This window comes from Trachemys scripta, chromosome 5 (assembly GCF_013100865.1).
Source record: "Trachemys scripta elegans isolate TJP31775 chromosome 5, CAS_Tse_1.0, whole genome shotgun sequence".
Taxonomy (NCBI): domain Eukaryota; kingdom Metazoa; phylum Chordata; order Testudines; family Emydidae; genus Trachemys; species Trachemys scripta.
In genome coordinates, this window is record NC_048302.1 from 58317334 (window position 1) to 58329998 (window position 12665).

A 12665-nucleotide genomic window follows, 5' to 3' on the forward strand; every position below is an offset into this window, starting at 1 on the left:
GATTGAACATAAACTAAGCAAACTGGATGGTTATTCTGGGAACCAGTATCCTGTGCAGTATTCCCCGCCAGCACAGAGACAAGTATTCAAAATGTTAATATTAAGGACATATACATGACATACAGACCGACTTTGTTTGGTTTAGTAAGTGTTTCTGTTGGACTATAGGAGCTCTGCAAAGGAAAAAAAAAGTTGGCAATATCTTTGTATCTAGTACAAGTCAATACATCAGACTTTATGGTGCTAGTAGTCAGAATGATTAAATGGGAGAGAAACTTAATTATAATATAAAACACTTTTTTATATGTAAACAGAATGGACTGTATTTGTGAGAGAAATTCAAGACTATTAAATAAGTATTCTACATATAGTGGGCAGGCTTGGTCTTATGGTTGAAACACAGAATGGGGATTCAGAAGATCTGTTAGCAAGTCTAGCAGAGCTAGAAATATATGGAATTTGAGCAAATTGCTTCATCTCTTGTCTGTTTCCCCATCTGTAAAATGGGAACAATAATACTTCCCTCCTTCACTGGGGTTTTATGAGGTTAAAGTCAGCAATGTTTGCCAAGCGCTTTGAGACTGTAGATAAACATACAAAGTATTAATGGTGATTCTGATTGAAGAAGGGCATGAAATACTGGGAAGCTTATCTGATGCAAGAAGTCTGCTAGTTGTTAGGCTGCACCATTGAGGTCACATCAGAGTTTTGTTCTGATCTTATTCTATATGTCATTTCTATCACTTTTTTCCTCATTCCAGTCACTCCTCCCTTTGCACCATTTTAACAGCCATGAGAGCCAGTAAGCAAATTTCTTTGGAGCTATGGCCAAGCATCTCCACAGTTACAGGACTTGGTTGGTTTATTGTAGGTAACTCCCATGCAAAGGAGAAAAGTTTCGCTTTCCTGATGCTTTGTCTCCACTAGCCCCACAAGTCACATGGCAACAGACTCAGAGCTATGGCACAGTGACACAGGATAACATGTTAATCATTTCTTCTTGGCCACAGGACCTGCGAACAATAGACAGGGAACAGCAACCACAGTCAGAACCCCCCACCCCACCAGCCAGGGAGCAAGTGGCAGAGAGCTGTCAGAGAAGGGCACCCAGCTAGGGGCCAGCAGCCCATCCATATCCCCTTACCAGTTTAGAAAAAGCTGCAGTCAGGCCCAGGGGATCCAGCAACCTAACCAGTGTTTCACCCAGTCCAGGACAAGGAGAAACTAGGCCAGAGCCTCAAGGAGCCATCTGGACATCAACCCAGGGCAATGCCAGGACCACCCAGGAGCACAGCAACTCCCATGTTTCTAAAGCTTGGTCCATGCTTTCTTCTTGTCAGGCAGAAATTCTGATAATTAGGACATCTGCTATCATTTTTATAAATAAGGCAGTGTATTAATCAAAGATGCAAATTTGACCATTGTCTCATTTGCATAAAATCTCAAGATTTTTGGAACCTTCAACTACAGTGGCCAAAACTTTTTTGATGAACCCACATTTCTAAGCTGTGAGCAGTATAGTGTCAGAGAGGCCCAGTACAGTATATTTGAAGCTAGATTGGGCTTTGGCTCTATCAGAATTCCTTCGCTGTGCTAACAGGCACTAAGAGAGGCTGCAGCATGCTTCTTCACACTCCATATCCCCAGCCAGCTCTGATGGCCTGGGGATCAGGTCCTGGCCCTGCCCTTCTCTACTCCTTTCAGGTAACTGGACTTGGAGCAGGTACCCAAAAGGTAGAGGTCCTTTGTACCTTCCTCCCACCCCTGCATCTGAACAAGGGTTGGCAACAGTCTGGCCCACAATTTTTCCTCCCAGAGACTCCAGTTTCATCAACAACATAAAATGTGACATACAGTAGAACCTCAAAGATATGAACACCAGAGTCACAGACTGACTGGTCAACCGGACACCATGTGAAACCAGAAGTAACCAATCAGGCAGCAGCTGAGACCGCCCCCCCAAGGCACATACTAGACTGTGCCTTTATTGCTTCTTAAAGGTAGGCAATTTGTGCTGCCTGTACCCACCCCACGCCGCCCCTGGGCAGCCACTTACAGCAAGACACAGGGGCTGCCAGCCCAAGGCAGCCCGAGCCAGCAGAGCAAGAGCAGCCTTGCATTCTGTGTACCGTTCACCCCAGGAGGCCTTGCTGCTTTTACCCCACCCTTCTCTGAGTAGGGAACTCAGCTTCTGTTGAATCCTGGCCTGGAGTATCAGCTGCTGGATCTGGAGCCCAAACTGAGCTTTGTTCAGAGTTGTGAGCATTTCAGTGTTACGGACAATCTCCATTCCCGAGGTGTCTGTAACTCTGTGGTTCTACTGTATTTGCACTTGATATCAAGCTAGGTGTTTGGCTTCGTATGTGCTTGGCTTCTACAATTGCTGACACGGCACAGCGTGCAAAGAATTTAGTATATGCAAGGTTAAGTCTGCCTACTTATGCCTTGAATGCTGATAGCTTTCCATCCTAGAAAGGGCCTATATTTCAGCAACTTTTCTTCTTAAAATGAAAAAAAGTAATGAAAATGTTCGTAATAAATCTTACATCCGCAGTTAAACTGTCTGGTAAATTTTAGAGGATTAAATTTCACTTGGCACACCATGTTTATAAAAAGATTATAAATTACAGTAGATCCCTGAATTGACCTTGGTTATGTGGGAAGGGATAGCTCAGTGGTTTGAGCATTGGCCTGTTAAACCCAGGGTTGTCAGTTCAATCCTTGAGGGGGCCATTTAGGGATGTGGGGCAAAAACCTGTATGGGGATGGTTCCTGCTTTGAGCAGGGGGTTGGACTAGATGACCTCCTGAGGTCTCGTCCAATCCTGATATTCTGTAATTCTATGTGTATCTCACAAAATCAATCATTTTTTCCTTCTTTTCTCTTGCAGGCAAAAATTGGCTCTGGAAAACTTATGGGACCAAAAGGTGTTTCCGTGGATCGTAATGGGCATATCATTGTTGTAGACAACAAAGCATGTTGTGTATTTATCTTCCAGCCAAATGGAAAAATAGTAACCAGGTTTGGTAGCCGAGGAAATGGGGACAAGCAGTTTGCAGGTACACTTGACGGTAATATGTAAATCCCCTTTTCTTGCTTCTTCTGCTCACATTTTGCATGATGTTTGAGCATGTTGAAGACGCGAGATCTGAATTATTTTTCCTTGTCATTTAAAAAAATGGATGGGAAGAAAAGCCAAAGTATAATCTTCAGCTTTCAGCAGCTGCACCAGGAAAAGGAAGGGTCTTTGTCTGAGACTTTTTTCTTAAACCTGGAAGTTGTTCAGAAGTTCATCATGCTAATTTTCTTAATTGGTGCTACGTTCTAGGAACTTCGGTCTTCTTAGTCTTTTTCAAAAGGTAAATCCATCTTTGAAAGACAGCTCTGAAATATTAGTATTACGCCTTGTAGGGTTCACATTTTAACATGCTACTCTGCAGTTAGTTTAATCAGTCAGGAAGATAAAAAAATTGTTCTTCACCAATAATTGTAACCAGTTCTTATTAGCTACCTCCCTTTGCCTGGCTATGTTTCAGGCTAATGACCTAGGGAAGATAGATCATAATAGGCATTCGATGAATGCCTTGTAATGTCTGCACTCAGCTGCTGATAATAATTAACACTTATACAGCACTTTACAATCATCGAAGAACCATGCAACTATTAACTAACCCTATGTAGATAAATGAGTAAATAATTTTTTCCCCTTCTTGACACTTTGAAAATGGGCATAGAGACTTTAAGTGCAAATTTAGGCATGGACAATCATGTGAGAGGAAATAGCTACTTTAGGAAGAATGCCAGTTACATGTCTAATTGGCCATTTGCTCATGCCATTATCCAGTTTGCACATATAATTGTGAAAATTAGGCATGCACTTTTGTGCATACCTAACTTTGCAACTCCAAGTGACTTGTCTAGATCATTTTGCAGGTGCTTGGTCACTTTGGATAATGTCCGTGTGACGGTCCACACCCCTAGGGTCAGGGCCGCATGGTCTATCTGTCACAGTCTATGAATCAGCCCTTCAGTGCAGGACAGCGTGGCCTAGCGGCCAGAGTCTACAGCACCACCCTTGGGTGCAGGACAGCATGGCCTAGCGGCCAGAGTCTATAGCACCACCCTTGGGTGCAGGACAGCATGGCCTAGCGGCCAGAGTCTATAGCACTACCCTTAGGTGCAGGGCAGCGCGGCCTAGCGGCCAGAGTCTACAGCACCACCCTTGGGTGCAGGGCAGCGCAGCCTAGTGGCCAGAGTCTACAAAGCGGCCCTTGGGTGCAGGACAGTGTGGCCTAGCTGCCAGAGTCTACAAAGCGGCCCTTGGGTGCAGGACAGCATGGCCTAGCTGCCAGAGTCTATAGCACCACCCTTGGGTGCAGGACAGTATAGCCTAGCGGCCAGAGTCTACACAGCATTGGGGCGCCCCTTATGGGGTAGGGCAGCCCTGGTAAGGGGGTCCGGGCCCACCTGACTCCACCAGGCCCCGACCCTGGGCCCTAAAAATGGCATAGCAGCTTGCCACTGACTCAGTGGAGGGGGGGGGGGTCCTACCCAAACACGCTGAGTTTCCCCGGGTGGGAGTTACCACTCCTTCACCCTCCCTGGGTCACTTCCTACCAGAGTCTGTCTTGGGGTTTCCCATGAGATGTCGGGTACTCTGTGTTAGGCAGGGCCAGTGGTCTCCAGGGTTTCCTCCAGTCGCCGAGGTGCAGGCGGGCCGTGGACGGCTTCAATTCCCGGTGCAGTGAGAGGCTTTGGCTGGCCCTCCACAGGAGCTTCCCAGGCAGGTCCTTCCCCTGCGGGCTCCAGCCCAGAATGAGCTGATCTCCTTCCCTTTCCTACTAGAGCACTTGGAGCATGCCCAGTCTCGCCAGGGAGGCGGGACTTCCACTGTTAATACCTGTGGCTTAACCCTGTCTGGGCTAGTGCGGGGTAAGCAGACCCTGTCACTGTCCCCAGTGTTAGACTGGAACTCTGATAAGTGTGCAGAATGGGAGGAATACTGCCTTAAATTGTATACTGTTATAATCTTGTCAAAAGTTACCTTTCTAGTAGAGTAGGTAGCTGAATGTGTTTTGGCTTTATTAGATTCCCTATTCTAATAGTGCTTTATGGTACACTTATAACTGCATATTATTCACTAGAGTTTTAGCTCTAGCTCTGCTAAATATTAATTGTTACCAAAATTTTCTGGATTTGCTGTTTTTCCTTTCTTTTTAAAACTTGTAGGTATGAATTCCTGAATACAGCTGAACAAGTAATCTCTAACAATTTATTTGATCAATTTACATTCTCTTTCTTCTGGTGGAATATCCATAGCAGATCACAAGTTACTTGAATTCAGTCTTTATTTGAATTTACGCATTGTATATATTTTCACATTTACTTTATGAATTTATCACAAAACTGGAACTTTGTATTGTGTTGACTTGTTGTAATTACTTAAGTAGCATGGCACTGAGATCTTCTAGCCCAAATATTTGTGTGTTTTGGATTTAACAAATTGGTTTTGACCAAAACATGCATGTGCAATTTTGATGTATGGAGCTGGGTGAAAAATGCATTTTTTTCTGATAATATTCATATATTTAAGTGAATTTGCTTTACATATGATATCAGCTTTGTGTTTGTTCTAAAACTTGATGACTCAAATGTTTGTGAAGAGTGAATACAAAGTATATGGGTGATTTCATTTAAAAATGTGTATGAATATTTCAGAAACCTTGCTGCATTCTATACCTTGCTCTATCCCTGAACATTAGTGTCCTTAAGTACCAGTGCTAGTTAATGATGATAACCCCATATAATAATCAGTGTGTAACTGGGAGGACATTAGGCATTACTGATAGATAACTATAACAGATGAGTGAATGGAGGACAGAGCATATGCCAATGTAAAAAAAAAAAAAAAAAAAAAGTACCATTTTACTTGGAAAATAGAATGAAAAGCTTCTAAATTGTTGTTCCCTCCTACTTGACTAGTGATTGCTCAGAAGTCAACCGTAATTTTTTAAAGAGTGCAATGGATTTTTGTCATAACTTAAAAAATTAAGTAAAAATCCTTACTTTTGAAGTTTACTAATTATCTTATTATTATTTTATTTATTTTCCCTCTTTTGTATTTCAGGTCCTCATTTTGCAGCTGTAAACAGCAACAATGAAATCATTGTTACAGATTTCCATAACCATTCTGTCAAGGTACTGTCAATTAATGCCATTTGCTATTCTGACAGTTCATATTGGCTTTTAACATCTTCCTTCCTAAACTAAAATAAAAATTAAGCCCTATTGTAATACAATGAAGTTGTTGGTCCAAGGTCTAATTTCACAAATTTGGATAAGAAAGAAAGGCCTCATTAAGGACTGGGGAATCCAGAGATTTAACAAATAATTTCTTGTAGATAAAGTTGATTTCTTGGATTGGGGTAATTTTTTATTTTTTTTTTCCCTAATGAAATAACATTTAAATGCAAGTTGTAACTCAGATATAAAAAAATAATCAAAAATGTTTGTTATTTTGCCCTCCTGGCAAATAATTTCTTATATATTGTATTCTCTTTATTTTCTGAAAGACTTTTTCCCCCCCTTCTTTTAGGTATTCTCCATAAATGTTTCCCTCACTTCCAGATTAAAACTAGTATAACAAAGATTAGTAAAAGGAGGCCACATGTTAAATGTACATCTCCATTGTCCTAGATACATAGGTTTTAAAACCGAAGGGACCATTTGTGACCATATTGTGTTATGCCCCTGCGTAACACAAGCCATAGAATTTCACTCAGTAATTCCTGCATTGAACAGGATTGGTCACTGGGTTGGTGATGTCTATTGCAGCCCTAAGAAGAGTCCTGGTTCATGACTGGTTGAAAAGTCCTATGACAAGTCGTTACATTTCTGTTGCCTCAGGTTAGTAATATATAGGGCAGGAACGATGGTTACCTTTCAGATAGCATATCAGAGATGGTGTATGCTAGTGGGAGGCCACTGAGTTTGGAAGAAGCTATTACTCACCAGCATACTTTTTTTTTTTTTTTTCTGGACTCCAGGCTTCCTCTCCAATTTGGAATGCTAGTTTTTCCCTTCTCTCCCGCAAAAAAAAACATAAATCAAACACACCCCACCACTCCCACACACCCAAAAAGAATGCTGCTATGCTTCAAGAAGTTCTCAGAAGTATGAAATTAAATATATTTGGGTGAAATCCTGACTCCAGTGAAGTCAATGGAAGTTTTGACATTGACTTTTAATGCAGCTGGGATTTCATCCATTAACTTCCTGTTCTGCTGAATATAAAGACTTAGTTGTCTTGATCAATATTCACATCGTAGAGTCACAAATTCTAACATTTACTTCAAAAATGTTACTGATTATTGTCACATGAATAATAAAAGGTACTGTAATTTACTATCTTTAATCTGGTACTAAACCTCTAGCTTTTGAATTGTGACCTTTCATATGGTTTTTTTGGAATTAGAGAGGCAATAGCAACTCGTGGTTTGGATTACAACAGAAAAAGCAAGAGCACTGCAGGAGCCATAAAGCAGATTAGTTACATGGTTCAGCAATAGGAGGGCTGATTTGATAAATTATATCTTCACCAGCAGGGCTTACTGCAGTAATAGGAGTGACTGCAGAGCGCTTCAGAAACTAGTGGCAGCTTACGAGACACAAAAGCCAGTCAAAAGAGAAGTAAGAAATATGGTATCTAATTCATTAAATATGAATTTAAAATGCACACATTACTGTCTTCCTTGTTAGATTAAAGAGTTCCCATTTGGCCCTGATTTAATTCAGTGCATAACAATATTGTTTGTTCTATCTTGATGGTATTAAAACATTGCCCCTTTTATTCTTTTTTTGTGTATATAATTGTCAACATATTGGAAAGTTCCGTGCATTCTGGTGTTTTTTAAGTTTTCTTCTTAAAAGGTGAGAGAAAAGCAGAGAGCAAATCCCTAAAATTCACCTTATGCACCTAAAACCCTCCACCAGCCTTTCTCCTCCCCTTCCCCCAGCTTAAGTGAAAAACGATCCCTTGACAATAATTGTCCCTCATATCCCCCCATGGATGTTTTGTTTTTTTGTTTGGTTTTGTTTGTTTTCTTTCTTCTCTCCCGCATAGCACCCCATTTGACCATGACTACTTCCTCTCAATGATGTCCCGTTCTTCACCAGAAATAGATAAACACACATCTCTGCCTCTTTTTTCCTCTTGCCATCAATTGATTTCTCGCCCTCCCTTCCTCCCTCCACTTTTTTTTTTTTTTTTTAATCATCTCAGGAGCCACCCTTGCATACTAATTCATCTCCATCCCCCATGAATTGTTTTTTCTTGTCTTCTTCCACCTCTCCAGGTGTTCTGCAACAGTATGTTTTCTCTTGCCACCTGTCTAATGAGAAAAGTCTCTTGACCAACTTTTTTCTTCCATTCCTCTCTGTCATCTTTTCGGACTACAGTTTTATTTATTTATTTATTTATTTATTTATTCGCTAAGCACCTCATTTGCAGACGGGCTGGTTTCTTTTTTGCATTTAGCTGGTCTGCTTTCCTCCTCCTCCCTCACATAGGTTATTGTGATTTCACCACCCATGAAAGAGAGACCTGGAAAGGTTCTGTCACTAATCTTGATGTGATGCGGAGACATCCCTTTGGGTTGCGCGAGACTGAAGAGGGATCACTTTTCATAGTTTGCAACTGTCCTGGTTTGTCTAGGGCCATGCTGGGAATTTATAGTCCCAACCAGAGACCCAGGCAGTTGGAAGAAGCCATAGATTTAAAGAAACAGTATGCACATCTTCACAGTGAACAATTGCTGTGCTACCCATACAGAGGATGCAGCATGCTTTGTTCCCTCTGATTGTTTTGTATGGCCTTCATCCATATCAGATATGTCCCTGCTTCATCCCACTGCTCTTTTGTTTGCACTCACTAGTTCCTAGTGTAGGATCCATGTGCTCGCCCCCTGTACACGCATAGTAGATCAGACCTAAAGTGAGAAGAGGGGGTATGTCAGCAGATCACAGGATTGGTGCGAGGAGGAAAGGCAAAATCTGTCTTTTCCCATGTATTTCCATATAGGAAAGAGAAGAGAGTGGAGGTGGGTCTTGTCTTTAAAGATCAGAAAATGCCTGGTTAGAAAGGTTTTGGTTCATATTTGATTCTAGAGAGGGGGTACTTCTTATTTTTAATAAACTGGTTACTCAGGGTGTAGGCTAGTTCAGGTATTGGCAGTGATTACAACAATAACTTCATTCTTGGCTGACTATTTCCCCTCTCCTCTAAAGCCGAAAAATGAAATGTTAACGATTTAAGCATCTGAACACAATAAAATGTAGATATAATAAAAAACACTGGCTATTTAAAAATTACAGATACACGTAAGCATCACTCTGAGCATATGGCATGTACTCTAATACCTTTTGGTAAGGTAAATATAATGCTTCTAAATGAGGGTAAAACTTCCCCAGAAAATAAAATGAGAAATATAATTACCTACAGAATTATCAGGGAGTACAGAAAAGACAGGCTTATTAAGTAGGGTAGAGATTCTTCTGTGCTGGTTAATACCCAGTCTTGTACTTCACTTACAAAGTTGTTCTCAAGTCATTCCAATGGCAGTGAACTGGACAACCAAAACTGCTCAGGTTAGCTAGAATTTAAGTAATATTTGACTTAATGCCTTTTTTTTTTTTTAACTTCATATAGGTATATAACCAGGAAGGAGAATTCATGTTGAAGTTTGGATCTAATGGAGAAGGCAATGGACAGTTTAATGCTCCAACAGGAGTAGCTGTAGATTCTAATGGAAATATTATTGTAGCAGATTGGGGAAACAGTCGAATACAGGTAGACAAAATGTTATACATTTTTAAAGTTATTAGAGTGCTTCTGGAAGGTACTAGATTGATAGTCCTGGAAAATGAAGCCCTCTGTTTACCACAAAACAGGCACAAGTTTTTTTTATGCCTCAATGCTGAGCTGCAGGACCACTTTAAGGATTGGTAGGATAGATGAACTCCGTGCTCTTTCAGTCCTTTAGAATCTTTGCTATGACTGCTAACAAGGCTGATGGTGATGTTTTGTCCACTTTAGAGAATAGGAGTCTTTACCACAACAACTCCACTGTATTTTCCATAGGCCCCACTACTGACAGCAGTCTGAAGATTTATGGCTCTCTTGAATTAATACCAACCCTACCCCTTTTTGATATTTCATACTAATCTTGGTATGTTATGTATCTCAGAACTAGGACACAGACTTACTGCAGTATTCAGGGTAGGGAAAATCGAACAATGAAATTGCTGAATGGCGCAGGTATTGGTGCTCTTTGGGCAGCTAAATAACTTTTTTTTAATATCTCACAAGAAATACTGGGCTGCCAGATATTTATTTTTGCCGAGAAGCACTTCTAGTTCTGCCTACAGGGCCTAGCTGACAACCTTTCAGCCATAGAATCATAGAATCATAGAATATCAGAGTTGGAAGGGACCTCAAGAGGTCATCTAGTCCAACCCCCTGCTCAAAGCAGGACCAATTCCCAGCTAAATCATCCCAGCCAGGGCTTTGTCAAGCCGGGCCTTAAAAACCTCCAAGGAAGGAGACTTGGGACTCTACTCTCTTCCTGATCAAAGCAGTGAAGGAAGGAGTAGAAATCCTCAGCTAGCCTCCAGGGGGAGGACAAAAAGAATGAAATGGTGCTTTTGGGGCCCTGAAGGGGCTACAGGGTGAAGATGAGTGGCCAGAGACCTTTCCTTTTCCTCCGATAGGACCGGCCTACGTTCCCCAAGATTCTCTTTCTCCTCATAGCCTGGGCCTCTCATATTATTTTTAATTTGTCTTCTGGGAGAAAGGCACAGTAACCTTCTAGTCTGTCTCTGCCTAGGCTTTCTCGTGGATGTCTGGCAAACCCATTTCCTCCATCCTGACTCTTCAGTTAGTGCCTTGGGAGCCTGCTCCTCCTAATCTTCCTCCTCAGGGATGAGTAGATTGGTTGCTCCTACTTTCTGCAACAGCAGACTGAAAACCCCACTCTGCTTCTGCCACCACTGGTGCATCCTGGCCCTTTAACACTAGGGCTGAGATACTCCATAATGCACTGGACTATACAAATCAGCTGAAGTCAGATGAGAAATGGTTTACAACTACTGCCCATAGGGAGTTTATACAGTACTGTACAGGCAGTAATAATGTATAGCCCCTGTAACTGAGGGTAGAGGACATACTTAAATAACAGAAAAAAGAAAATATTCTATTCAGGCACTGAGACAAATCCCCAGTAGCTTTTTATCATTTTTTCCCCCACCTATTGAGAAAATATTCTGCATTTGTGATGAAAGTTGCACTGCTCTGTTTCAAGTATGAATCACAGTCCTTTCTCATTTACTCTCTCTTGCCAAAGAATATCTAATAAGCAACTAAATACATGTATCAGCAGAGATGCTTCAGTTGGAGCTCATTTGATATAAAAAAAGAAAGATACTGGCAGGAAATTCTCTGTGAAAGACCCTCAACTTTGTAATCTATTCCCTGCTTTTGCTGCACCCTGAGGACCTATCTACTAGGATTTGAGAGAAGCGTGATGAAGGCTGATCCTTTTAGGGGAGGGAGGTGGGTAGTGGTGGTTTGATTTATCAGGGATAGTAATTTTTGAAATGAGGAACAGCTGCTGGTTTTATTTTTAATTTGATTATATGTTTATTTTTTGGCAAAGGCACCTACAGCCCTAGATAGGCTTTCTAATTTATTATAAGTAAAAATAAATATTTTTAAATGTGAATTTTTATATTTGAGAATAGGAGGTCAAGTTCTGTTCCCGTTTACACTGGTGGAAATCCAGAGCTCCTGAAATCAGTGGAAATATTACAGATCTACACTTGTCCAGCTGAGAGCATAATTTGATCCATTATTTTTATCCCTATTAATACAGATAACATTACTTATGTGTTTTCTCTCCTTAAAGGTTTTTGATGGAAGCGGATCTTTTTTATCCTACATTAACACATCTGCTGACCCACTTTATGGTCCCCAAGGTCTGGCGCTAACTTCAGATGGCCATGTTGTAGTTGCAGACTCTGGAAATCACTGCTTCAAGGTCTATCGATACTTACAGTAACAATGGGCTCTGGAGCTGCCTGGCCCTTAACAAACAACTGATCCCAGAGATCCTTAATCGATCTCTCTGTGGAGGATGTGTACTTTAGTTTAATTACTTTTTAATGTTGAAGGAGTCTCCAGTGGACTTTTCATGTTTATTTCCAAACTTACCTTGTTTACATAAGACTTGCACTTCTTATGTTCCTCATTGAATTTATTGTACGGGTTAATAAACAAAACCCTCCTTTCCTGAATTCATTAGGACAATGAAATATTAAACATGTGAACTGCAGCTTGTGGAACAGGAATTTAAGTAGTTGACTAATTTTGCAAATAAAATAAAATGAAAATATCTAAACTATTTGAAGGGGTTTATTTAACCTGTGAAGGGTAGCTCCCGTTCAGAGCTTCCAAATTTGAAAAGTGTCATTGTTATGCATTATTTAATCCAACAGTGAAGACTGGGAGTCTTTTAGATCTCATTATCATGGTAGGTATTGCACATGTAACATTCTTCAGTCTTAGTAACTATAACAGATAGGCTCTCTTAGTAAAGATATAATGTTAAGTC

General features: G+C 40.9%; 1 protein-coding gene across 10 annotated transcripts in view; it reads left to right on the forward strand.

The window, feature by feature from the left end:
* TRIM2 (tripartite motif containing 2) overlaps positions 1-12452 on the forward strand; it is a 107100-nt gene extending 94648 nt beyond the window's left edge. For 9 of the 10 annotated variants that reach the window (XM_034772819.1, XM_034772817.1, XM_034772821.1 and 6 more), the window contains 4 exons: positions 2891-3071; positions 6128-6198; positions 9707-9847; positions 11961-12452. In XM_034772819.1, the coding sequence (XP_034628710.1) occupies positions 2891-3071; positions 6128-6198; positions 9707-9847; positions 11961-12113 (546 nt within the window). In that variant the 3' untranslated portion in view covers positions 12114-12452. The remainder of the gene's footprint in view (positions 1-2890; positions 3072-6127; positions 6199-9706; positions 9848-11960) is intronic. The other variant, XM_034772822.1, reaches the window with a different exon arrangement.
* Positions 12453-12665: the final 213 nt, after the last annotated feature.